Source organism: Oryx dammah, unplaced genomic scaffold, assembly GCF_014754425.2.
Source record: "Oryx dammah isolate SB20612 unplaced genomic scaffold, SCBI_Odam_1.1 HiC_scaffold_5, whole genome shotgun sequence".
NCBI lineage: Eukaryota > Metazoa > Chordata > Mammalia > Artiodactyla > Bovidae > Oryx > Oryx dammah.
In genome coordinates this window covers 89,172,897-89,195,157 of record NW_024070189.1, presented here as the reverse complement: position 1 = coordinate 89,195,157, position 22,261 = coordinate 89,172,897, and the positions used below count along the sequence as shown (strand labels likewise).

Here is a 22,261-nt window from a genome sequence, read left to right as displayed (position 1 = left end):
TTATGGCATTTAGTGGGGAGTCAGTGCTGGGACAGCCCTTTCAAAGCCCCCAAATTGTTTTACCCCAGGGGCCAATGGATGAAGAAGACTCGGCTTTCCTTGAGATTAAAGGCCAGATTGAGTCCCCCGACCCCGGCTGAGCCTCGACTCTGGGATGAACCTCCAGCCTCCGGCTGAACCCTCCATCCCAGCTGAACCCCCACCAAGTTGAGCCTCACCCGAGATGAGAGCTCCATCCCGCAAAAGAAGCTCCTTCTAGATCCCCTCTTCCCTTCTTGCCGCCCCCCCCCCCCCCCACTTTCTCCTAAGCGGGACTGTGGGGTTGGGGGTCAGCGGACTCCACCCGAGACCCGGTTCCTGGATCCAGGTCCTAGGTCTGACCACAAGGGGGCGCCAGAACCTCTTCGCTGAGCGCAGAAGCGACCATCCCTTCTGGGAATGCAGCAGGGGCAAGGGAAGGGTGCGCGTCCACCCGGGGGTCCTGGGATCCCTCATCCCTGCCTCACTAGAGTTCTGCGCCTGTTACCGGGTGGCGAGGTGGGCTGCGTTCCTGGGTGTCCGCGTCAGCGCATCCTACCTGAGTCCCTCTCCACTCATCTTGCCGTCTTTCTGGGCCTGTTTCCCCATCAGTGAAAAGAGATAGAAACGTCCCTCCCCGGAGTGCGGGGTGGCGTGTGGGTAAGATGGAAGGAGACTGGGCAGCCGGGGAGCTTTGACTGTATGTCTTGGGGTCTCTGGGGGACTGCTAGGGGGCAGGATGGAGGACCCCCCCCCCCCAAGAAGGGGGAGTGGCTGCCCCTCACAGGCATGACAAGCTTCTCTGATGGCTCAGATGGTAAAGAATCCACCCGCAATGCGGGAGGCCAGGTTCAATCCCTGGGTCAGGAAGATCCCCTGGAGAAGGGAATGGCTTACCCATTCCATTATTCTTGCCTGGAGAATCCCATGGACAGAGGAGCCTGGTGGGCTACAGTTCTTGGGGTTGCAGAGTTGGACACAACTGAGCGACTTTGATAGGCATGATACTTCTGTACCGCCACCCCCTGTGGCTTTGGGGCGAGCTGGACATGAATGGTTCTGAGTGGTCAGGGGTGGGGTTGGATAGACAGAGATGCTGGGGTGCTGGGAGGGCAAGCATGGGCTCCACCTAGGCAAGTGGGTAGGGCCTCCTGGAGGTGAGGGTAGAGGAACCAAGCCAAGCCCCATCCCCTTCTCTGCCCACAGCCCTCCAGGGCTCCTGCCTCCCTGAGGTTAAAGTCCCAAGTCCTCCTGTGACCCACAAACCCCTAAACAACCTGCCTTGTCTCCTCCCTGCCCTCCCCTCCTCCCTCTCTCCCCCTCCCTCACTCCACTCAAGCCACACAGGCCTCCTCACTGTTCCGCCAACACACCAGGCACAGTCCTGCCCCAGGGCCTTTGCACGGTGTGCGCCCTCTGCCTGGAAAACTCTTCTGTCAGATTTTCAGGAGGCTGTTTCTTCTCTCCATTCAAACTTCTGTTGAAAGGTTACTTCCTCACATGAGGCCAACTCTCCTATCCCGTACTCTGCTCAATTTGTCTCCCTGGCATTTATCTCCTCTGACATACATTTATTTTTATTGTTTATTTTGTGTTTTCCCAACTTTGAACTGTGCCACGAAGGCAGATCATTTAGGGCGTTTTGTTCTCCACTGTGTCCCAAGGGCTGGGTACCCAGAACATACTCAGGAATCTTTGGTGAATGAATGGGGTTTTGCTAGGTGGGGGAAAAACAAGGAAGGAAGGCAGTCTGTACATTTATGGAACACTGGCTCTGTGCCAGGCTTTGTCCCTGGAGCCAGGCAGGAGGTGGAATTACCTGAGCTGGCACAGAGCAGGTGCTCCATAGATGCCCATGGAACTTGTTGATCAAAGGTGCTGAGGAATTCCAAGACTGATTTTCTGAGGCTACCTCCCCCTCCAGCCTCTTCCCTGCACTTTGACAAGAACCTGGAACAGCCTGAATGCAACACAGAAAGGAGGACCCAAGACAGCTAGAAAGAGTCGAAGCATAGCTTGTTTAATTTTTATACATTTTTTTCTTTTTTCTTTTTTTTTGCCTTTTATTGAATCTTTTATGGAACCCCCCCTTTTCATTTTTTTTCATTTGTTTTTTTGCATAGGGAAACAAACAAACAAAATAATAACAGCCAGAGTCACTTTCTGTAAATGGTACTTAGGTAGGCGCGTCCGCGGAAACTGAAACGACTGCATAATATACAAGGTTATGAACGGAGTATGATGTGATGTGGGGGCACGGGGCAGGGGAGCAGGCAAGGAGAAGGCTGGGTCTGGGTCTGCCCAGATGTCCGGCTCCTTGTCCCCCATCCCTGCCTTGGGGAGGAGAAGAGGGGGGAGGAGATGGGCAGTGGGCTGGCCTGGCACCAACCTTCTCCTGACATAGGTTCATGAGCATGGGGTGTGTGTGTGTGTGTGTGTGTGTGTGTGTGTGTGTGTTAGAGAGAGAGAGAGAGATCCGGTATGTGTGGCAAGCAGAAAGCGAGAGACAAGAGTAAACTATCCTGGTAATATTGGTAAAATACAAAATGGGGGAAAAAACTCAAAAAATATCTCCAAGGCGACAGGAAATGAAACAGCAACACCACCAAAAAATGAGAGAAAAAAAGAGAGAAAGAAAGAGAATTCAGAGAGAAAATGAGCTTCCCTCCTTTCTCCCTGTTGCCTCCCCCCAGACAACACATGTTCTGTCCCTCAGACACCCGGCTGTCTCTCCCTCCCACCCGCCATGTGTGGCCCTGGCAAGGGGGAGAGGGTGAGAAGTTGGGGGTAGGGGCCAGGACCCCTGGACTGGAAGGGGCTTTGGTTTCAGGGGGCCTGGCTGAGATCCAAGATGGGAGGCTGGGGTGCTGATGCACTTAGGGAGTGAGCTTTGGGGCTCACGACCAGAGTGGGGCTGGGTAGCTCCTGGCCCCTTTCCAGCGGGTCTCCTTCTAGCCAGGTGGTGTGGAGGACGGGAATTTGGGGGGGAGTGGGTCTTCCTCTCCTGGAGCCCATGTTCCTGTTGGATCCCGCCTCCTCTTTCCTGAGGCCTAAGGGACCCCCTGGGCGTTGGGAAGGAGGACCTCAAAGCTACACCAGCAGACGTGTGAGGCACTGCTTGGGAAGTCTGTTTTGGTATCGCTGGCAACAAGTCCTGCTGGGATTGCTTTGGGTCTCCTTGCTTCGCCTGGGGAGCAGGGTGGGGTGGGGGTGGGCCTCCGGGGCCAGCTCGGACCCCACACACTCTGAAATGCTTAGGGATTGATCGATGGGGGCAGGGGAGGTGGTGTCAGTTTGGAGATGGGGCTCTCAGGGAGTGTCCCAAGGGGCAGAAAGATGGAAGGATGCAGGAGATGTAGGACCTGAGGGCATGTCTCTGGAACCTCTCTCCCATCACCCTCCCTAACCCACCCCCCTACACACAAAAAGTAAAAATCAGGGGTCTCAGAGAGAGAGAGAGAGACTCCAGGCCAAAATAAAAAGTAGCCACTGTATAATCTGTATTATGAGAAAAAAATTCCAAAATTATACATATATATATAATGTATAGTATAGCCCTACACTGGAGGTCAAAGTACCATCAGAGAAGCCAGAGGGAGTGGGTGGCTGGGGTCCCGTCTCTCACAGAGGGCTGGATGGCTGCTCCTGGCCCTGGGATCCTGCCTCACTGGTAGCTGTCTAGCCAAATCTGTTTGCTCCTGGAATGCTGCTGTCTCTGGGGACAGAGGGAAAGTTCCGGAGCTGGGGATGTTGGGGGGTGCTGAAGCTGAAACTGCTGCTTGGGGAGCTGCAGCAGGGACCCCTCCCCGCAGCCTCCCTCGGGGTTCCCTTCCAGTCTGATTGTCTAGCTCAGGGTGGGAATCTGGGCTCATAACCCAGCTAGAATGTGGGTTCCAGACCTGGGCACTGGGGACCCTGGACCCACCCTCCCTCCCCAGGTCAGATAGGGTGGGGTCGGCCTGCCTCTCCAAACCTCCCTCTCCACCCTGGTCAGGGTCTGCCTCCTCCCTCCAAAGAGAGGGATGGAGGTGATTTGCATATATTGGGGAGGTCTCCTTAAGTCTTTTCCACAGCAAGGGCTGGACCCCAAGGTCAGGCTGGGGGATTCTGCATGGGATAGGCTATGAGTGAGGGGGTGACGGTGGGCTTGGGAGGGGATGGGGTTTGAGATGTCAGTTTCATAAGTGTCAAAAAAAACACAAAAACCAAAAACACCCAATACCCTGCCCACCTCCCTCCCAGGGCATGAACCCCAACCACATTGGCAGGTGGGAGCCTGATTCCTAGTGTTTCTGCCTTATTCTGACACACAGCAGGCAAGGAAGGGAGGGGCTCTGAGGCCCGGGGTGCTGTGGGGTGCAGTCATGAGGGACACCATGGTTCGAGGCAAGCCTATGGAGGAGGGGTCCCACAGGGACGTGCCACCCATTCCCCTGTGCCACTGGCTGTCCCCACTTCCCTGGTGGCGGGGAGGATGAAAGCCAGAAATGGGCCCTATGGAAACTGACAAGCAGGGCCTTGGGCTCTTGGGCCAAAGGGCCGTTCTCAAGGGCAGGGTCAAGGCCGGGGCCGGGTCTCTGCCCCGGCCCTGGGGCTGGCTGAGGTGTCTTTTCGGAAGAAAACACGGCGGCGTGAGCAGAACGGCAGATGAAAGCCAGGGTCTGGCTGCAAGGCCCCACCCAGCTCTGGAGACAATTCTAACATCCAAGGTGGTGGCTGGGGAGTGAATGGGGACTGCTCACCAAGCGTACGCTGACAGATGTTTGAGGGGCCTAGGGACTGGGAGGGCCGCAGATGGCGAGGAGGGATGGGCCCAAGGTTGGTGGACCCGGCCTTGGGGTCTCTTGCCTGGACACTTCACTGACTGCTACTGTCTCGGCTTTGGTAGAGTTAAAGGCAGAGAAAATTGGAGGAAAAATTTAAAAAGGAAAGAGAGAAAGATAAAGAAGGCAAAAAGGGAAACAAGAGAAAATAAAACCGAAGAAAAGACAACAGCAATGGCCAGCCCCTTGGACGGGGCCTGTGACGCGGTGCCCCTTGGCCCCAACCCCCCGGCCGGGCCTCCGTGGCTGAGCTAGACCTTACAGGTACAGACAGACAAATATTGCATATATCGGGTTTGGTTTTGTCTTTTTTTGTTTGTTTCATACCAGACCCCCTCTGCAGTCACAGCTGGAAGACATATTAGAACTGGGGGGGTGGGGTTGGCAAGAGGGTCCTTCCTGCCACCCCAAGGCCAGTCTGTGGGGATGGGTCCTTTGGCAAGAAGGAGGGGGCTGCAGGGGGGTAGTGAGACAGCGATGTGACCCTGAGCCAGGGGGATGCCAGCCTGTGGGAGAGGTGGCGGGGGGAGTCTGGCTGTCAGCAGGGTGGCCGCCCCAGGGTGTGGGGGGGTGAGAACGCATAGGTGCATGCACGGCGTCTGGGGGGGCTGGCCTGTGGCCCAGTGAGGGGAGAAGCCCTTGCCTGGGGCCAGGGCACACCCCTGAGGTCTGTCCGCTGCTGTGAGCAGGGGATGCGAAATGACCCCTCTGGAGCCCGAGGATGGGGCCGGGGGGGTTGCAGAGCACCAGGGGGCACCCCCCATGCAGCAGGAGATGGGGAGACAAGAGCCCAGGGCAGGCTGGGGGCAGGGCAAGCTGTGGGGTGATCACTGAGGGCATCGCTTTGTTTTTTTTAAGCAATGTGATTTTTAAGCGTGTGATTTTTTTTAATTCTTAAATTTTTTTTTTTACAAATAGAAATACATCCCTTTTCAATTTTTACTTTTTATTTCATGTCATTGTTTTGTCATTTTTTTCCTTTTAAACTACACGAGCAGTGCATGCAGCTATCTGTGTGCGCTGATATTGTTTAAAGGTAATACTTATTCTTGGAAGGCAAGGCACATCATGTGATAGAAAATTTCGTGCAAATTAGGAAACATGGAATTTTTTTTTTCGGTATCTTTTTTTCTGTTTTCTTTTAAAGAGAAGGAGGGTGGTGGTGGAGGGCTGGAGTGGGGGGTGGCGTGGGGAGGGAGATAGAGCCAGTATCAATTGCCATGCAGTTTCAGCCGCCGCGAGCTGAAGTCAGGAGCCAGGTCACAGAAATCCTCGACTAAGCACCATGCAAAGTTAGGAAGCTGGGGGCTGCCGGGTGCCCCTTCCCCTTCCCTGCCTACCCGCACCCTCAGGTTCCCGGCTGACAAGCTTCCGGATACCCCAAACTGCACGACCCACCCCTCCTGCCCTCCCCCAGAGCGGCCCACGCTTTGGTCCCCAACGGCCACCTGCTGGAGGGGGCCTGGGGACAGACGGACGGACCAAGGGTTCTCGAACCCCTCCGGACAGTGGGAGTGCGGCTGGTGGGGAAAGGTCTTGTGTGTGGGGGGGTGTCTTTCTCTTTATGATCGAGTGGGTTCGCCAAGCCCCTCGGGCTGGTTTGGGAGGAAAGTCCGGTGTCTGGGGAGGTGGGAGGAGGCTGGCCAGGCCCGGGGCACCAGGGGTTTACCAGGAGAGGGAGAGGCGGGTCAGGCTGGGAACAGTGGGCGGAGGCCCTCCCAGGGCCATGGCTTTGGCCTAGGCCGGGGATGGGGGTCAGCATTCCCCAGCACCAGGCGTGGAGACCAGCTGGGATTCAGACAGATGGCCAGAACGGGGCTTTGTGTTTGGGCCTGCTGACCCCAGGACACCTAACACCCTTCCCAGGCCCCTCTTCCCGAGATGGCCATCCCAGGGAGGAGGCATGGATGGGGCCGGGGAGCGGGGGTAAAGGGGCACCCCATGTCCCCAGGTTTAGTGTTTTTGGAGCGGCTCAACGGAAAATATCTAGCAGATGGGAGGCCCCCCTACATGGCAGCAGGGAGCCCCAAGGCGCCGACCTCCCCGCGCCCAGCTGGAGCCTCCGGCCGTTCTGGACCACAGGCGGCCTGGCCCCTCTCCTTCTGGCCACCCAGCGGCGACGCCTCCTGGCTGTGCCCCACTTCGGCAGGGGGTGGGGGATGAAAGTGCAAACCGTGGTCCCCCTTTGGGCCGGGAGGCACCAGGGAGGGGCTGTCGCTCCAGGATGTAAGGCACTGGCAGAGGAGGCATGGGGGCGGAGGGGGCACACCAGCTTCTTGAGACCCCAGGCCCCGTACCCCAGCAGGGCAGGATGCTGGGAGGAGGCCCAGCTCTGCCCCTTGGGCCTGCTGGGGACGGAGGTTCCATCTCTCTAGCTCTGATGGAGGCATAGCAATGAGGGGTCAGCGACTGGAAGGGGCCAGGTTGTGGGAGAGGAGGGAGTGGGGAGGCCCACGGCCACTCACGTCCCAGCTGGACACAGGGGAGGGGGGCGGGCGGTGGAAATCAGGCACTTAAACCACTCGCTCTCACCTCCCACCTCCACGGGCTAAGTGGGGGGGGTCCTCCCCGGTTCAAGGGTTGGGTGGATAGAGAGACCAGAGCAGCCCCCAGGCCCCTCCGCTCCACCACCCCCAGCCCCTTCCTTGGAAAAGTGCATTTCTTACAGTGTGTGCAACGTGGGGCCCTCCCAGGGTGTGTGGGGGGATGTGGAGCCAGTGGGAGGGGGGCTGGGGTGCGCTGGGGTGGCCTCCTGTGCCTGGGGTGGGGCTGGGGGTCATTTGCATAGAGACGTCTCCCAAACCCGGCAGGTGCGGAGGGGCTTCGCGAAAGAGCAGGTAGAGGTCCACGCCTGCCGGGCGCGCCTTCGCCCAGCGTCCGTCACATGCTAGTGCCCTAGCCTTGCCGGGGCCTCCCCGCCACTCTCTTCTGGCCCCATCACCCCCTGCCCACCCAGCTGCCTCCGCTGCCTGCTGCTGGGGTCCCTGTTGGCCCCCCAGGGCCTGCCTCCCCAGCCTGGCAAACACTGTCCCGGAGGCGGCGGTGGGCGCGCGGGTGGAGCGGCGGCCGCACTGGGTGCCCTGCCCCGCGGGCCTGGCGTGGGCTCCAGGCTGCGCTCACCTGGTCCTGGGAGGAGGCGGGGGTGGCTGGGCCTCCCTGACCAGCAGCAGCAGCAGCGAGAGGAGATGAATAACTTAGGACGATCCCGAGCGTCCGGTCCGTCCGGCCGTGGTGTCCCGAGAGTCTGAAGCGTTGTCATCTTTACCGTCTATCTTCTTGGTTGGGTGGGTTTATTTTTATGTATTGTAATTTTTTCCCCCGTTTGTCTTTTTATTTTTTCCGTTTTTTTTTTTTTTCTTTTTTTTTCCTCCTGTGTTTGTGTCTGTGTGATTTTGTCTTTCGGCCAGGCTGGGAGTCGGCGGCGGGGCTTTCTTGCTTGCTGTAGCTTTCCACCGAAAACGTGGGCCGGGGGCCGGCCATGCGGCACCCTGGGATTCCTGGGATGAAGGAGCAGGGCGTGGGAAGAAATCTTTCTTATCCCAGATACCAGGACTGGGCGGCCGGAGGGGGACACAGAAAGAGAGAGAGAGAGAGAGAGATGGGGGTCAGGCTCTGTGGGCCACAGCCTATACCCACTGCGGCCCCCTCGACCCCTGGAACCTATGACCTCTGTCCCAGACTTGTGTAACCTGCTAGGTGACCCTGGGTGAGTGAGTGGGCCCCTAAGCAGGGCTGCTGGATAAAACTCAGGAAGTTCAGTTACACCTGAATCCTCGATAAACCTTTTAGTGAAAGTATATCCCACGCAACTTTTGGGATATACTTGTGCTTAAAAAAATTTTTTTTTTAATTCTTTATCTGGAACTGCAATCTGCCTGAACTCTGTGGTTTTGTTTGCTAAATCTGGCAACCCCACCTCCAACCCTGAGTATAAAATGCAGGAGGGGATACTCCCCCTCGTCAAAGGAGGACTACTGGTGAATCTTTACAGACAGGCACCATGTTCAGGCACTGTGACTGGGGTTGTTTGTTTCTTTTTTACTTTTAACATTTTCGCATTTAATGGTTCCCCTAGAACCCTCATGAAAGAGCGACTACTGCCCTCCGACCCCGTTTTGCAGTGAAGAAGACAGGGGCTCAGAGAGGTAAAGTAACTTGCCTAAGTCCACCAGCGTTTGAGGGAAGAAGACAGAATTTGAACTAGGGCCTGAGAAGCTACTTGCTTGTCCCCTTGCCTGGGGGTGACCCCTTAGCCTGGCCACTGAGGGGGTCACGACTTCCACTTTACAGAGGAGGAGACTGAGGCTTGGGGTCAGGCAGCCAGGTCTATAGGGATAGCTCTGACCTGGGTCCCCACAGGGAAGCTGCTGTACAGACCCTTCCCCTGGAAATACATCCAATCCACCTGGGGAGTGGGACTGGGGTAGGGACCCCCCTGCCCCATCCTACTGAGGTCACAGCAGCGCTGTGACCCCACTCCTCCTGTAAACCAGTCACACTCCCTCCAACTGGGCGATCAATCCCACCAGGCTGCCTGCAGGCGCTGGGCCATCCCATCGAACTGGCGCCGTGGCTCCCAGCCCCCCACCTCCAGCCAAGTTCAAGTTCATCTTGGCCATTACCTCATGTCTGGTTTCCGTTGGCAACCAGACAGATTCTGGGCGTGACCCTCCCCTGTGGTGGCCGGCCTCCCCAGGCCCTTCCTCCCTGCCTCCTCCCCTCCTAAGCTCTCTGCCCGCCCGACTCTGGCCCCCGTAATGGTGGTGGTGAGGGGGCAGGCACCCTCAACTCAATATCCTCTCCCATCAGCTGAGGGGGAGACTAAGGCTGCATGGTGCCAACAGTGAGGTCTGGGCTCTGTCACCCCCTGGCCTGGCTGGAGCCCCCAGTGTGGCTCTGGGCACATGGCTTAACCACTCAGGCCCTCTGCTCATCTGCTGTCCAGGTGTGATGGGCAGAGAAGGATTGGGGGAAAATGCTAGGCCAGGTGGACCCACCCCTTCACACAGGGGAGTGGGGGGAGGTGTCAGACCCCACAGAGCCCTACTCTGGAGGCCAAAGTGATGGCTGGTTCAGGACTGCGGGGGAGGGGTGAGATGGTGAAAGACGGGGGTGGGGAGATGTAGAAGGTAGGCAATTGATCAGGGAGAGATCAATTCCCATTGATTAGAGGAGGGGTGCTGATTTGGGTCAGAGAATATTGATCAGGGGGCCAGGCGCTGATGAGGGTTAGGGCAGGAGATGGAAGTGGGGAGGGGAGAAGCTGTTGCAGGCTGGGAGTTGGGGTGGAGGTGGGGGGGCGCGTGCAGAGGAGAGCCAACCCGCCAGGAACAAGGAAGGCGGAGGAAGTGCTGACTGTGCCAGAAAGAGGAGGCCTCTCCGCTCAGCCCTTAGCACAGGGGCTCCAAGAGGGGGGAACGGGTCTCGCGGCTCCTTCCTCCCCCTTCCCTCCCTTTGGGGTCTGCCGGGGTCGGGGGACCCCTTAGTCCAGGGACCCAAGGTCCTGCCTACACAATTCTGGCAGGGTCCTCCATCCAACACCTTCGCTGGCCCCTGACACCAGCCCCACAAAGTTCTCTCTGGCTGCCAGCCCTGGCTGTGCACACCCCTCCTCCCTCTAACCTCTTCCATGGCTCCCCGGGGCCCCCAGGCCAAAGCCCACGTTCCAGGTCTGCCAGCTATGCTCAGGCTGCTTCCCCATTATTTCCAGCCCTTGGCAGCGCTGAGCCCCCTGCCTGGACATCCTTATCCTCCGTCAGACGCCAGGCTCCAACCTCTCCCCTCCCAGGCAGGGGCCCAGATGCCCCCTCCCCCAGGTTCCTCCACAGTCCTGGTCCCACCCTCTCTGGGTCCGCAGCGGGGCCTGCTCACCAAGCAGGGGGTGACCATAGGCACAGAGAAACAAAGGTTCCCCCCACTGCCTGCCTTGGTTTCCTTCTCCTTCTAGGCCGTCCACTTGGGGTGGTCCCCTCTCCCCCTGTGCAGAGGCTGATGATAGGGGAGGTGACACCATGGATGGGGGAGACCGGGCAGGATGAAGAAGGCAGCCCGCACCCGTCCGTTGCTTTTATTAGCTTTGGTTTCGGAAGCAATTAGGACATGCCCAGCTTCCAGTGGGGAGGGCTGTCAGGTGAGAGTGGAAGAGGAAATTCCTGGCTCCCTGAGCACTCTGGGGGCAGGGATATCCACACCGGGATAGAACTCAAAACCCAGTTGGAAGGGGGGTGGCCTGGGGCTGCACCAGCTCAGTGGGTGACTCTGACCAAGCAATCCCTCTGTCTGGGTCCTGGCCAGGGCTCAGTGAGGTGGGACACTTAGTGTTCTGGGTGTGCGAGGGGCGGTCCTGGCCTTTCCATGCCCTTTCTGGATCAAACTGGTCCCCTGATGCTCTGGACCCTTCAAGGACTCCCCAGAAGGTGCCCAAGGCCGGAAGAAAAGACTGAGGTTCAGAGTGGGTGAAGGAGAGCTGGGCACAAGCCCTTATCTCCTGACCCCAGGACCCCCAGCTAAAGTCTGGGAAGGGAGGGAGGGGGACTGCCAGGTCCTCCCAACTCTGGACCCCCTGAGCTGCCAGCAGCAGCCAGGGCAGCCTTGAATGGTCCCCAGGGGGCCAGGCTATGGCGGGAAGTTCCTTGGGCCTCCCCAGAGTGGCCGATTCTGATCTCAGTGGAGGAAGGGGGATATGGCTACCTGTCCACCTCTTGCCCTCACCCCTGCCCCCTGCCCATGGACTCTGTTACGAGAGATCACTCTCTCACGGTGGCTTGAGGATCTGAACGTGACCCCTGGGGACCCTGCAAATCCCCATGCTCTATGGTTACTGGGGAGCCCCAGGACGTTTCTCTCTGTGTCTGAGACTCAGAGGGGCTGCAGCAGCCGTTTTACATCCTGTGATCCCCTCCTCAACACGCACCAACCAGGGAGCAGGGCTCGGGGGTACAGCCACCACCATTGAACACCACCTCCCAGCACCTTCCTGGCCTGCACACGACACAGATACAGATGCCAGACCAAAGGTGGGAGTTGGGGACACACAGGGAGGGGCTGAGGCCACCTCCTGCCTCAAGAGATGCTGGGAGCCACGGGTCTCAGTTCCAGACACATTGAGGCTTGGACCTGCAGTGCTGTGCAGCCGCAGGCAACTCACTCCTCCTCTCTGAGCCTCCTTGTCTTGTCCTCAGCCAGCCTTGGTCCCCCCAACCTGGTACACACTCAGTGGCAGTGATGCCAACCCCACCTCTGCTGTCTCCCTCCCACCTCGCGGGCTGGAGCCTGGGGTGGGGGCCTGTATGCCCTACCAGGAGGCCCTACCCCCCTGCCATGGGCTGCCTTAGTTTCCCCAGCTTCCTCTGGCATCCTGGGATCCCTTGCCACCCTTTGCCTCCCTCTGGCCGACGTGGGAGGGGATGAAGGTTGGGGGTCTGAAAGCTTGGGCTGATGCAGTGGGTGATCCTGGGCAAAGCCCCTCTCCTCTGTGAGCCTCAGTCTTCCCATCTGTACAAATAGGACTGGGGCAGTGACAAGCCAAGCCCCACATTCCCTGGTGGGATTTGGGGCTTTACCACATCCCCTGGTATGGGCTCAAGGCCCTGGAAGGACCTGGCAGGCGGGTCCCCTGGCCACGCTCAACAGCCACCATGTCAGGGGTACAGCTGGGGGAGGGCTCCCTGCACGCCCGGCCGGCCCCTCTGCCCTGTCCCTCCCACCCCCCCGCCAGCCGGCCTCTTGGCCCCTACCTGTGCCTGATAAATGCCCGCTGGATCCCTTGGTCCTAATCCCACAAAGGAACGGTTTGCAGGGGACGTGCCGGGCGTAGAGTAGGCTGCGAGGAGGAGAGAGACCGAGAGCCCGTTAGCGCGGGGGCGGCGCGGGAGCACCAGAGAGGGTGGCCGCTGCTCACGGTCAGATAGCCAGGCCTGCGCGCCCAGCACCTGGCACCTCTGAGCTGGCCGCCCTCCCCCGGACGGTCCGGGCACCCCGAAAAGCCCACAGGCTCAGGCCCCCGGGGTTGTGCGGGCAGGTGTCTGCCGGGGGGAAGGCGCAGGATGAAAGATTCATAATCCAGAAACCGCCTGTGAATTATTCAGAGAGTTCCAGTGCCTGGTCCATCCTGCTCTCGTGGCCTGCCTCCCGCCGTGCGGGGTGCCATGAATTATTGAGGGTGTTTTATTTATTAATTTCCCTCCTGGAGAGGGCTCAGGGAAGGCTGGGTGCACACACGCAGCATCTTTATATTTTAATCTCACTGATCACGCTTTGTGGGTGAGGGAATGATTTGAAATCCAGGCTGGGGTGGGGGGAAGTGGGTGGCAGGAGGGTCCCCGTGTGGTCTCCACTGGAGCAAGGGTAAGTGGGAGGCAGCGAGGCTTGGGGAGCTTGCGGGGGGAAAGCAGGCTGGACCTGCAGTAGAGAAGTTGGTACAAGGCAAAAGAGAAGAAATCCACGTTCACTCCCTGTCTATTACCACGCAGTGGGCAGCATTCCAGGGTTAACTCAGTGGCCTCAACACAGCAGACAAGACTATTCTGCCCATTTCACAGATGAGGAAGTAGGGCGAGAAGGTGATGACCAGCCTCCCATGCCAACTCTGTGCCCTGTGCCTGCCTCCTGCTGTGTTCTCCCTGATCTGTTTCACTGACTTGCTCTGCACCACCCCTGGTGACTGTCCCATTTTGCGGCTGAGAAAACTGAGGCTCAGAGAGGGGAGGACAGTTGCCCAAGGTCACACAGGGAAGGAGCTTCAGGGGTGGGATTGGAGCCCAGCGTTCCAGTGCTGCGTCTTGGTGTTTGGAGAAAGATGGCTACATGTGAGGCTGCCCCGGGTCTTGGCAGGCAGTGGATGCTGGGGAAGAAACACTAGGGGTGGGAGTGCTGTGTGTGGGGAGGGGGGCTGACAGGGCCCAGAGGGAGGGCTGGCCCCTCCTGCTGGGGGGGTGGTGAGGAAGCTCATTTGGGGAGTGAGGGAGAGAGAGACATTCAAAAAGATGGGGTTCAGGGAGAGGCTGGGGGCAGAGCCATGGCGATGGGGATACCTGGATCATGGTGGGGAGGGTCCACTGGGGGCTGGTGAGCTGTAGTCTCTCCAGCCACATCCCCAAAGTGGAAAGCTCAGGAAGGTTAGGAGACCCAGCCAGGGCCTCCCACTAGGCTACCACCCAGACCTACATCTAGAAAGCAGAAAGGTCTAGAAGGCGGGGCAGCCCCCTCTGGCCTCCTGGGGACAGACGGGCAAGCGGGGACTGTCCCAACTGAAGGTGTGGCCTGTCTGGCAGCTAGGAACAGAGCCCACTGTGGCCGGTTTTCCCTGAGAATCCAGGGGAAATGTGGAAGTTTTACGTGAAATGTCCTGACTTAAAACAGCAACCATCATAAGAGTCCCCTTTTTCACAGGCAGAAGGCACCTGGGGGCCGGGTCTGGCCCTCCTGCCTCCAGTTTGAGATCTTCCCCTACTGCTTGTTGTACAGAGGAGGGTTTGGAGCCTGGGTATGGGAGTGGGGGTGGGGTGGCACACAGTGGGGCCCAGGCCACTCTGCCAACGGAGGCAGACCCCAGACTCGCCCCCGGCCATCTCCTCAGGCTGCCTTGGCCCTGCGTGGACCAGGCCTCCGTCTGGGGACCCACCAAACTCGCTGGCACACACCGGGTGGGCCTAAGCCCCCAACCCCAGCAGCAGGGCCAGGGAGGGGAGGGGCCCCTGGGGGACGCCTTCCTGGGTGCTTACAGGGCAAGGTCGGCGACGAGCTTCCTCCCTCGGAGGTGGGTTTGGTGGCAGGGGGGAGCGCCAGCCGCGGCAGCCCGGGGGGCGGGGGTGCCAGCATCTGAGCAGAAAGGCAGTGACTGGACATTTTGAGCTGGCCACTTCCATTTAACTGGGGGGAACAGAGAGACAGGTGGTTAAGGCGGCGGGTGCCCCCTCCGCCTTGGGCTGCTGTCCACCCCGGGGCTGTGGATGGGCCTGGCCGGGACGAGTTTGGTGGGTGCCCGGGGCTTGCCTGGCCCCGCAGGCCTCCAGCATCCTGGGATGGCCGTATCATCGCCGCCTCCTCAAGCCACTTCGTGCCCACTTTCTCCTAAACAGGATCAGCACCACCAGACCGCACGGGCAGCCTGGACACGTCTCCCCGCATTCGCCACGAGTACCCCTTCATCCATCACCTCGCCCACAGCCAGGTCTAAAAGCCTCTGGACAGCAAAGCTTTGGTGGACATTTGGCCAAAGCCAGCCTGAGCTCAGCAGTAATCGTGTCTGATTTCGAGGTCGTCCACTCAGACATCTGAAACAGACTTAAGTTCCCACTGGTCTGACTTCAGTGGCTGCGGACCCAGGTGTTTGCAAACCAGAAGCTGCCCAGTCGGAGGAAGGGCCGCCTGACACTCATAAACGATGCCCTGGGGTCCCCGGGGTGGTCGCGCCGCCCCACACTCACCGGTCCAGGCTGCTGACTGGCTGGGTCACAGGCCAGTGAGACGAGATCTTTGAGCGGGTCCTGGGGGTTGAGGTGAGGCGGGTAGCGGATGGCCGTGTGCGGGAAGTAGGTAGAGGCCGTCTGGGGCAGGATGGAGGTGGTGGGGAAGTGCAGGGCTGAGGACGGGTGAGGGCTTCGGGCGATCCCTGTAGAGATTGGGGGGTGGGCAGTGGTCATCGGGGGCTCCCACTGGGCTGCCCTGTCTCAGAGTCACTGTGTTTTATGCAAGTGGGTTACGCCTACATCTCCACCATGAGCCCATGGGGGCCTGGAATCACCCCTTTTACAATTTTTATTCATTTTTAAAAATTTACGATTGTTATTTTGCCATGTTGCGTAGCTAATGGGATCTTAGTTCCCTGACTAAGGATTGAGCCCAGGCCTCGGCAGTGAAAGTGTGGAGTCCTAACCACTGGACCACCAGGAAATTCCACCGTCCCTTTTGTTGAACAGAGGACGACTGTGACTCTCAGAGGGACTGTCCCCTGCCACACAACAGGCAGGTGGCAGACCCAGGGGTCTGAGCCCACACTGACTGGCCCCACAACCCGCACCTTGACCCAGGGCTCAGCTAGCTCTTTCCATAAATGGAAGGTGGGCCAATTTTTTAAAAATTGAGATATCATTTGCACAGTATAAAATACACCCTCTTGAAGTGTACATTCACTTTCTTTTTTAGCACATTCACGGAGCTGTGCAAACATCACTATAATCTCTTTTAGAATATTCTCACATCCACCAAAAGAAGCCCTGTTCCCATTAGCAACACTCCTGTTCCCTGCCCAGCCCCTGACAACCAGGAACCCACTCTCTGTGTCTGCAGATCTGCCTGCTCTGCGCGCTTCCCATCAGTGGAGTCACACGTTGTGTGTCCTTCTGTGTCTGCCTCTCTCACTGAGCACCGTGTCCTCAGGGTCCATCCACGTGGTAGCTAGTGTCAGGGTCTCACCCCTTTTCATTGCTCAGTAATAGTCCAGTGTGGCATTTGCTTTTTTTTTTTTCCTCTTGTTCTAAATAATTCAGTGACACTTTTAATTCCAGAACATCTTCTTTCCCCACAGAAGAAGCCCTGTGTCTATTAGTGGTCACTCCCCTTTATTCTCTCTCTCTCTGGCCAGACAGTAAATCTTTTTGGCTTTCCAGGCCATACGGTTTCTGATAGGGCTACTCAACTCTGCCCTTGTCACCTGAAAGCTGCCACAGATGATGTGTACATGGATGGGTGTGGCCCTGTGCCAATAAAACTTTATTTACAAGAACAGGTGGCAGTTGGGGGTCCTGCTTTGCTGGGTCCCAGTCTAAATTGCTGTGCTATCTTGACTTTTGCCTCTGTCCTGTATACGTACCTGCCTTTGTATGGCACTAAATCATTATTATCACAACCAAGGGACAACAGATGACATTCAGGTTCCTGTTTAACTCATTCTGATTTAACTCATTTGGTTCTATGGACAGCCTTGGGTGGGGGACATTTAGGAGCCCTGATGGATGGGTGACTGGCTTAGCTCAAGCCCCGTGGTGGCTAGAGTCTGTCTCTGCTGCTGTGAGTGTGATGCTGCCCATGTGGGTGGCCAGGAGCGCCCATATTCCTGTGTGGCCTGTGTGTGGTCTTTTTATTAAACTTTAAAAAAAATTTAAAAAATCTTTTTGCCATACCAAGCAGCATGTGGGATTTTAGTTCCCCAACCAGGGATCAACACATGGCCCCTGCAGTGGAAGCACAGAGTCTTAACCACTGGACCACCAGGGAGGTCTGTGTGTGACACACTGTGTGTGTCCTGTGTGTCTGCCTCTTTTTGTGGCGGTCCAACCCTGGGATCTGTCCATGGGTCACTTGAGTATGACATACGGGGAGCAGGTTGAGAGATGAGCCCCTGGCTGCACTTCTTTGTACAAAAGGGGAAACTGAGGCCTCCAAAGAGTCGGGCCTGGGTGCTTTCTGCCACAGCACCTGCAGGCTTTCTTACCTGGATGGGAGGCTACAGCGATAGGACTTGTGGTCAGACAACTGGTGGGACTTCCCTGGCTGCAAGGGGCCTGTTGAAAGGGCCCAGCCACCCCTCCACTGCTGGGGCCCGCAGTGCTCACCACTGTGCACGGCAATGACAGGCCGGTGGTGCTGGGTGAAGCTGGAGAGGCGAGGTGAGTCCTGGGGAGATGGGCTGTTGAAAGGAGACTTGTCCATCTCTGTTTTCTTCACTGGGGATGAGATGCCTGCAAGGAGAGCCAGATAGTCAAGGGCCTGCAGGCAGGGTCTCTCCACTTCTAGGACCCTTGGGCCTCCCCGTCCTTCCACCAGCCACTCGTGGGCGAGAGGCTGGAAGCCCATTACAGAGAGGGCAAACTAAGGTAGAGAGCGGGGCAGGGGCCACCCAAGGTCATGTGGCCCACGGGGATGAGGGGCCTAATGCCCCATGGGCCCCTGGATAACAAAGCCTGGCCCGCATCTTCTCTTCCAGACGTGGGTCAGCTCAGGGCTGCCCTCATCCCCTAGGGGACGCCAGAGCCCTGGAGAAGGCAGCAGGGTGGGCAGAGGGGAAGGTCTGGCCCAAAGTCCAAGTGGCTCTATGCTTGTGCCCCTGGCATCCTTCCCGGGGGTGCAGAACCTTCCCTCTGGGGTCATCATGACTATTAAATGAGATACAACAGGTAAAGTCGTCAGACCAGGGTCCAGTACAAACCCATGTGCTGGAATCACCTGCTTCCATTCCTCTGCAGATAGGTGTCTCACTACCTACCCTGAATGCCCTGGGGGAACCCAGAAGGTCTCCAGCTCAGCCTCAGTGAATGAAAGAATGGTATAAAGTAAGTGGGCCTTGTTTCTGCGGTCTCCTGCCCGTGGTTCTGTGCGCTGACACCTGCATGTGGCCCTAGCGCTGTCCCATCTGGGACACTTGATGCACCCTCTTCCCCGAGGCATTTCGTCACAGGGCGCTCTGGTTGCTGCACTAGCACCGCCAGGGGTGGGGGTAGGGGCGTGAGCCTGATCCAAGTGACAGGCCCATCAAGGGCATTCAGGCCACCAACTGCTTTTGCCATTACAAAGACCACTGCCCGTGATGGCTCTGGGTGTGCACCCACTGTGTGTTTGTGTGGGGGGTCAGTGGCATGTCCTGGGATGGGGCTGGTGGTCCAGAGGGACCAGGCAGCCAAGCAGGGGCTTGGGAGCAGGTCTGGGCTTTCCCAGGGATAGGAGGAGCTGGCAGGACCCAGGGTGGGGTGTGTGTGTCCCTGCAGCCATGGAGGGTGTGTGTGCGTGCACGCACGCATGTTTGCATGCACAGCAGGCACCCGGCTGGTGCATGGCTGTGGTGAGAATGAGGTTAGGGCTGTCAGACGCTCACTTAGGGTCTCCTAGAACAGCCTGTCCTGCATGGAAATAGCCCGGCCCGGACCCACCCCCAACCACACCTCCGCAGGCCTTTCTAGAGCTTCCAGAGCTTGAGGGAGCTGCGGGGGGGTGTGGGGGGGGGCAGGGAGACCCCGCATTGCAAGAACGAGTGACCCTCATGTTCCACACACACCATCTGATGCTCCTGCATCTGAACATCTCTAGTTCGTCCAACAAACACACCAGGAACAGCCCCATGTGTGGAACCGTGACAGTTAACACGGTGCCCCTAGGTGCCCCATCAAAGTAAGCATCTCTCCACTTAGCAGGTGTGCCCTTGAACACTCCAGCCTGATGCAACTGGCCATCTTTCTGTTCAATACACATATGTATATGTCCTCCTTGAGCATCCCTATGCCGCCGGTGGAAGATACACACCTAACTGGAGACAGGTGCCAGTAGGTGCCCCACTCCCTTCAGCATCTTTCCACTTGCTTGTCTCACATGCCAGTCTGTCCCCCATTTAAGCACACACTCTTCATCTAACAGGTAGGCCTGTACCTCCACCATCTGAGACCCACAAACTAGCCCATACCCCTGCAGCCCACCATCGTGGAGCCTTCTAGTCTCCAGGGCCCACAACACAGCATGGGCAGAGGGTGTGCAGAGTGGATGGGTGGGCGGGCAGAGCACAGTTCTGGTAGGAACCGCCACCACTCAGTGGGCACTTACTATGTGGGATGTTCTCCCCAGCACTGCTGATCTCAGCCGGTCACCCTCTGTGGGACCATCTTGGGCTCTGCGGGGTGTGGAGCAGCCTCCTTGGCCCCACCCACTCAAAGCCAGGAGCCCCCCAGTCATGATGGCCAGAGATGCCCCAGACATCACCCAGTGTCCCTTGGGGGCAGAGATGACCTGGGTGAGGACCCTCTGTGAGACCCTGGGGAGCCACAGAGTGGTGGAGCTGGGACTCAAACCCAATCCATAACCACAGGCAATGCTCTGCCACCCCCACCTGCCCCCCAACCCTGCAAAGTTAAAAAAGGGATGAGGTAAGCCAACCCCCCTCCCCACAATGGAATAACTGCCTGTGAAGGGCCTATGTCCCCTGGCGAAGGGCCACAGAAGCAGCGAGAGCAGAGCACTCTGGGATCCTCTCTTTGCCAGGCTTGGCTGAGTAATCGGGGAAGGCCTGGGGGAGGAGGTGGCCACATGAATAGGCACTCTTGGCACTCCTGGCCTGGGCATGGAGGATGCAAAGGCCTGGAAGCTGGTATAAGGGGCCTGAGAGATGTGGCTGCAGGGGTCTTGCCTAAGGGGGGGGGGTCTTGCCTAAGGGGGGGGTCTTGCCTAGGCAGGGAGTCTTGCCTGGACTGGGCAGGGTGGTCTTGTCCTAGAGGGGCTGGATCGCCCCCACCACCCCCCGCAATAGGCCTCTGCTCCTCTAAGGCACTGGAGTGTGGAGGGCTGGGGTTAGGAGTTAGCTGAGCGCTGCCTGCTGCCGGTGGAGGCCACAGCGGAGGAAGGGAGAGACTGCTCTAATCAGCTTAACCCCCTTAATGAACAGCTAATTGGGGGCTGTCTAGACAGGAAGCTGGAGGAAGTCAGGAGGAGGAGAAAGAGGAGGAGGCAGTGTAGGAAGGGAAGGAGAGGAAGGGGGAGGAGGAGCGGGGAGGAAAAGACAGAATCCATCTCCCCAACAGGCTGTGAGCAACAGGGAAGCAGGGACAGGCACACACTAGAGGTTTGTGTGCTTGTGTTTGTGTGTGATGCCCACTGAGATGCCCGCAGAAGGAAGCAAGTGTGTCATCATCTGAGGCAACCAATAGGAGCTCCAGGGAGATTGACCTCCTCTGGCATCCCCTTCTGGCTCTGTGATTCCCTATCACACACCAGAAGCTGTTACAGGCTTCCTTCTTGTCCTCCCCTGTCACGGCCATGTGATTCTCAGATCCAGCCCTAGTGACTCTCTCCAGTAGTCCCTTCCTTTTAAAATGCTGTTTTTCTTTTTTGAGCATCCTGTATCGAAAGCTGGGCTCTTTATTTCCAGCCTTCCTCTTTTCTTAATCAACAGACTGAAGGCTATAATTTTTCCTCTCAGGACTGCTATGGCTACCCCAGCACAGGCTGTCTTTCAGCTCTAAATAGTATACACTTCATATGTAGACAATCTCTTCAATTACAGAGTTAATGAGAAGTGCTTTTGAATTTCCAATCAGGAAATGACAGGGCAGAAGTTCACTGTCTCCCAATATCTACTTTATCCTTCTTTCTTAGTAACAGAACCATTAATTTGAAACGGCACATGATTGCCCTAAGTAAAACTACATTTCCCAGCATCCATCACACAGCCAACTATGGCCTCAGGACTAACTCAGTGGCTCAGAGACAAGCAGAAGAGCTAAGTGAGTCTTCTGAGAATTACGTTTAAAGGGGGAGGACATGCCCATACTTGACCCTTCTTTCCTAATGGCTGGATATGATACATGATGGTTGGAGCTCCAGCAGTTACTCTGGACCACAATGTAGGAATAAAAACCATATTCAGTGCTGCATAATGCAGGAGACTAAAACTCTCACATCACTTGCCCAGGGCTGCTGATGGCTGGACATCTATTTGAGAGAGAAATGTACTTCCTTTTGAGTTTTCTGTTATCTGCAATCAGACCTAAAGCTTACTGAATGCAGGTCTTTATAGAGACAAACTTGAGAGAGATAGGGAACTCAAAGAGACAGAACCATACAGACACTGACTCATAAATTAGAGCCTAATAGAGAGAGGTCCTAGAGAGAGGTCCATAGAGCCTAATAGAGAGAGGTCCCCCCAGCATTGGTACCTGCTCTGGGAGCCCACAATGAGGAAGAGGGAGGACCCTTGGGACCTCAGATGTCACAACCAGCTGTGTTACAGACTGATTCAAAGAGATGGGAATTTTATAAGGATGTGAACACTGAGAAACCCTCCTGTTTCCTGGTCACTTATCACATGCCAGATGGTTGCTTTATTCACATTCCACCATGTCCTCCTTCCAACTCTCCAAAAGAATGATCGTTCTCATCTTCCCACTTTGGAGATGAGGCAACTGAGGCTCAGAGAAGTTAAGTCACCTGTCCAAGGGTACACAGCCTACACAGTGAGCAAAAGGCAGGGCTGGGATTTGTACCCTTGTTTCTCTGATGCCTGAACCTGCCTTCTTTTTCTTCCTTCCTTCCTTCTTTTCTTTTTACTGAAGAATAGTTTATTTATGATGATTCAGGTGTACAGTAAAATGATTCAATTATATATATATATATATATCAGATTCTTTTCCATTTTAGTGAATCTGTCCTTTTAATTGTAATCTTAGAATACTTTTCAAGGATCCTATAGGTATGGCACTTTCTATAGACAGATCTCTATAAGACATCAGGCTCTACATGAGTAGGGAAGAGGGAAACAGGAGGAGGAGGAGGGAAGAAAATAAATTCTAAAGTTATACTGGGTACTTATTATGTGCCAGGCCTGTCTTAGGAACATTAGATATCATAAATTTACTTAATCCCCACAACAACCCTATGGAGTGGGTAATATAGGTATTAACACCCCCATTTTACAGATGAAGAAACTGAGGCACAGAGAGGTG

General features: G+C 56.9%; 1 protein-coding gene across 6 annotated transcripts in view; it reads right to left on the bottom strand.

The window, feature by feature from the left end:
* Nucleotides 1-2,128: 2,128 nt before the first annotated feature.
* Nucleotides 2,129-22,261, bottom strand: part of NFIC (nuclear factor I C) — a 73,366-nt gene continuing 53,233 nt past the window's right edge. For 2 of the 6 annotated variants that reach the window (XM_040241919.1, XM_040241918.1), the window contains exons 7-11: nucleotides 17,396-17,521; nucleotides 15,269-15,453; nucleotides 14,564-14,711; nucleotides 12,578-12,663; nucleotides 2,129-8,393 (exon numbers count right to left, since the gene is read on the bottom strand). In XM_040241919.1, the coding sequence (XP_040097853.1) occupies nucleotides 8,376-8,393; nucleotides 12,578-12,663; nucleotides 14,564-14,711; nucleotides 15,269-15,453; nucleotides 17,396-17,521 (563 nt within the window). In that variant the 3' untranslated portion in view covers nucleotides 2,129-8,375. The remainder of the gene's footprint in view (nucleotides 8,394-12,577; nucleotides 12,664-14,563; nucleotides 14,712-15,268; nucleotides 15,454-17,395; nucleotides 17,522-22,261) is intronic. The other 4 variants (XM_040241922.1, XM_040241921.1, XM_040241924.1 and 1 more) reach the window with 2 other exon arrangements.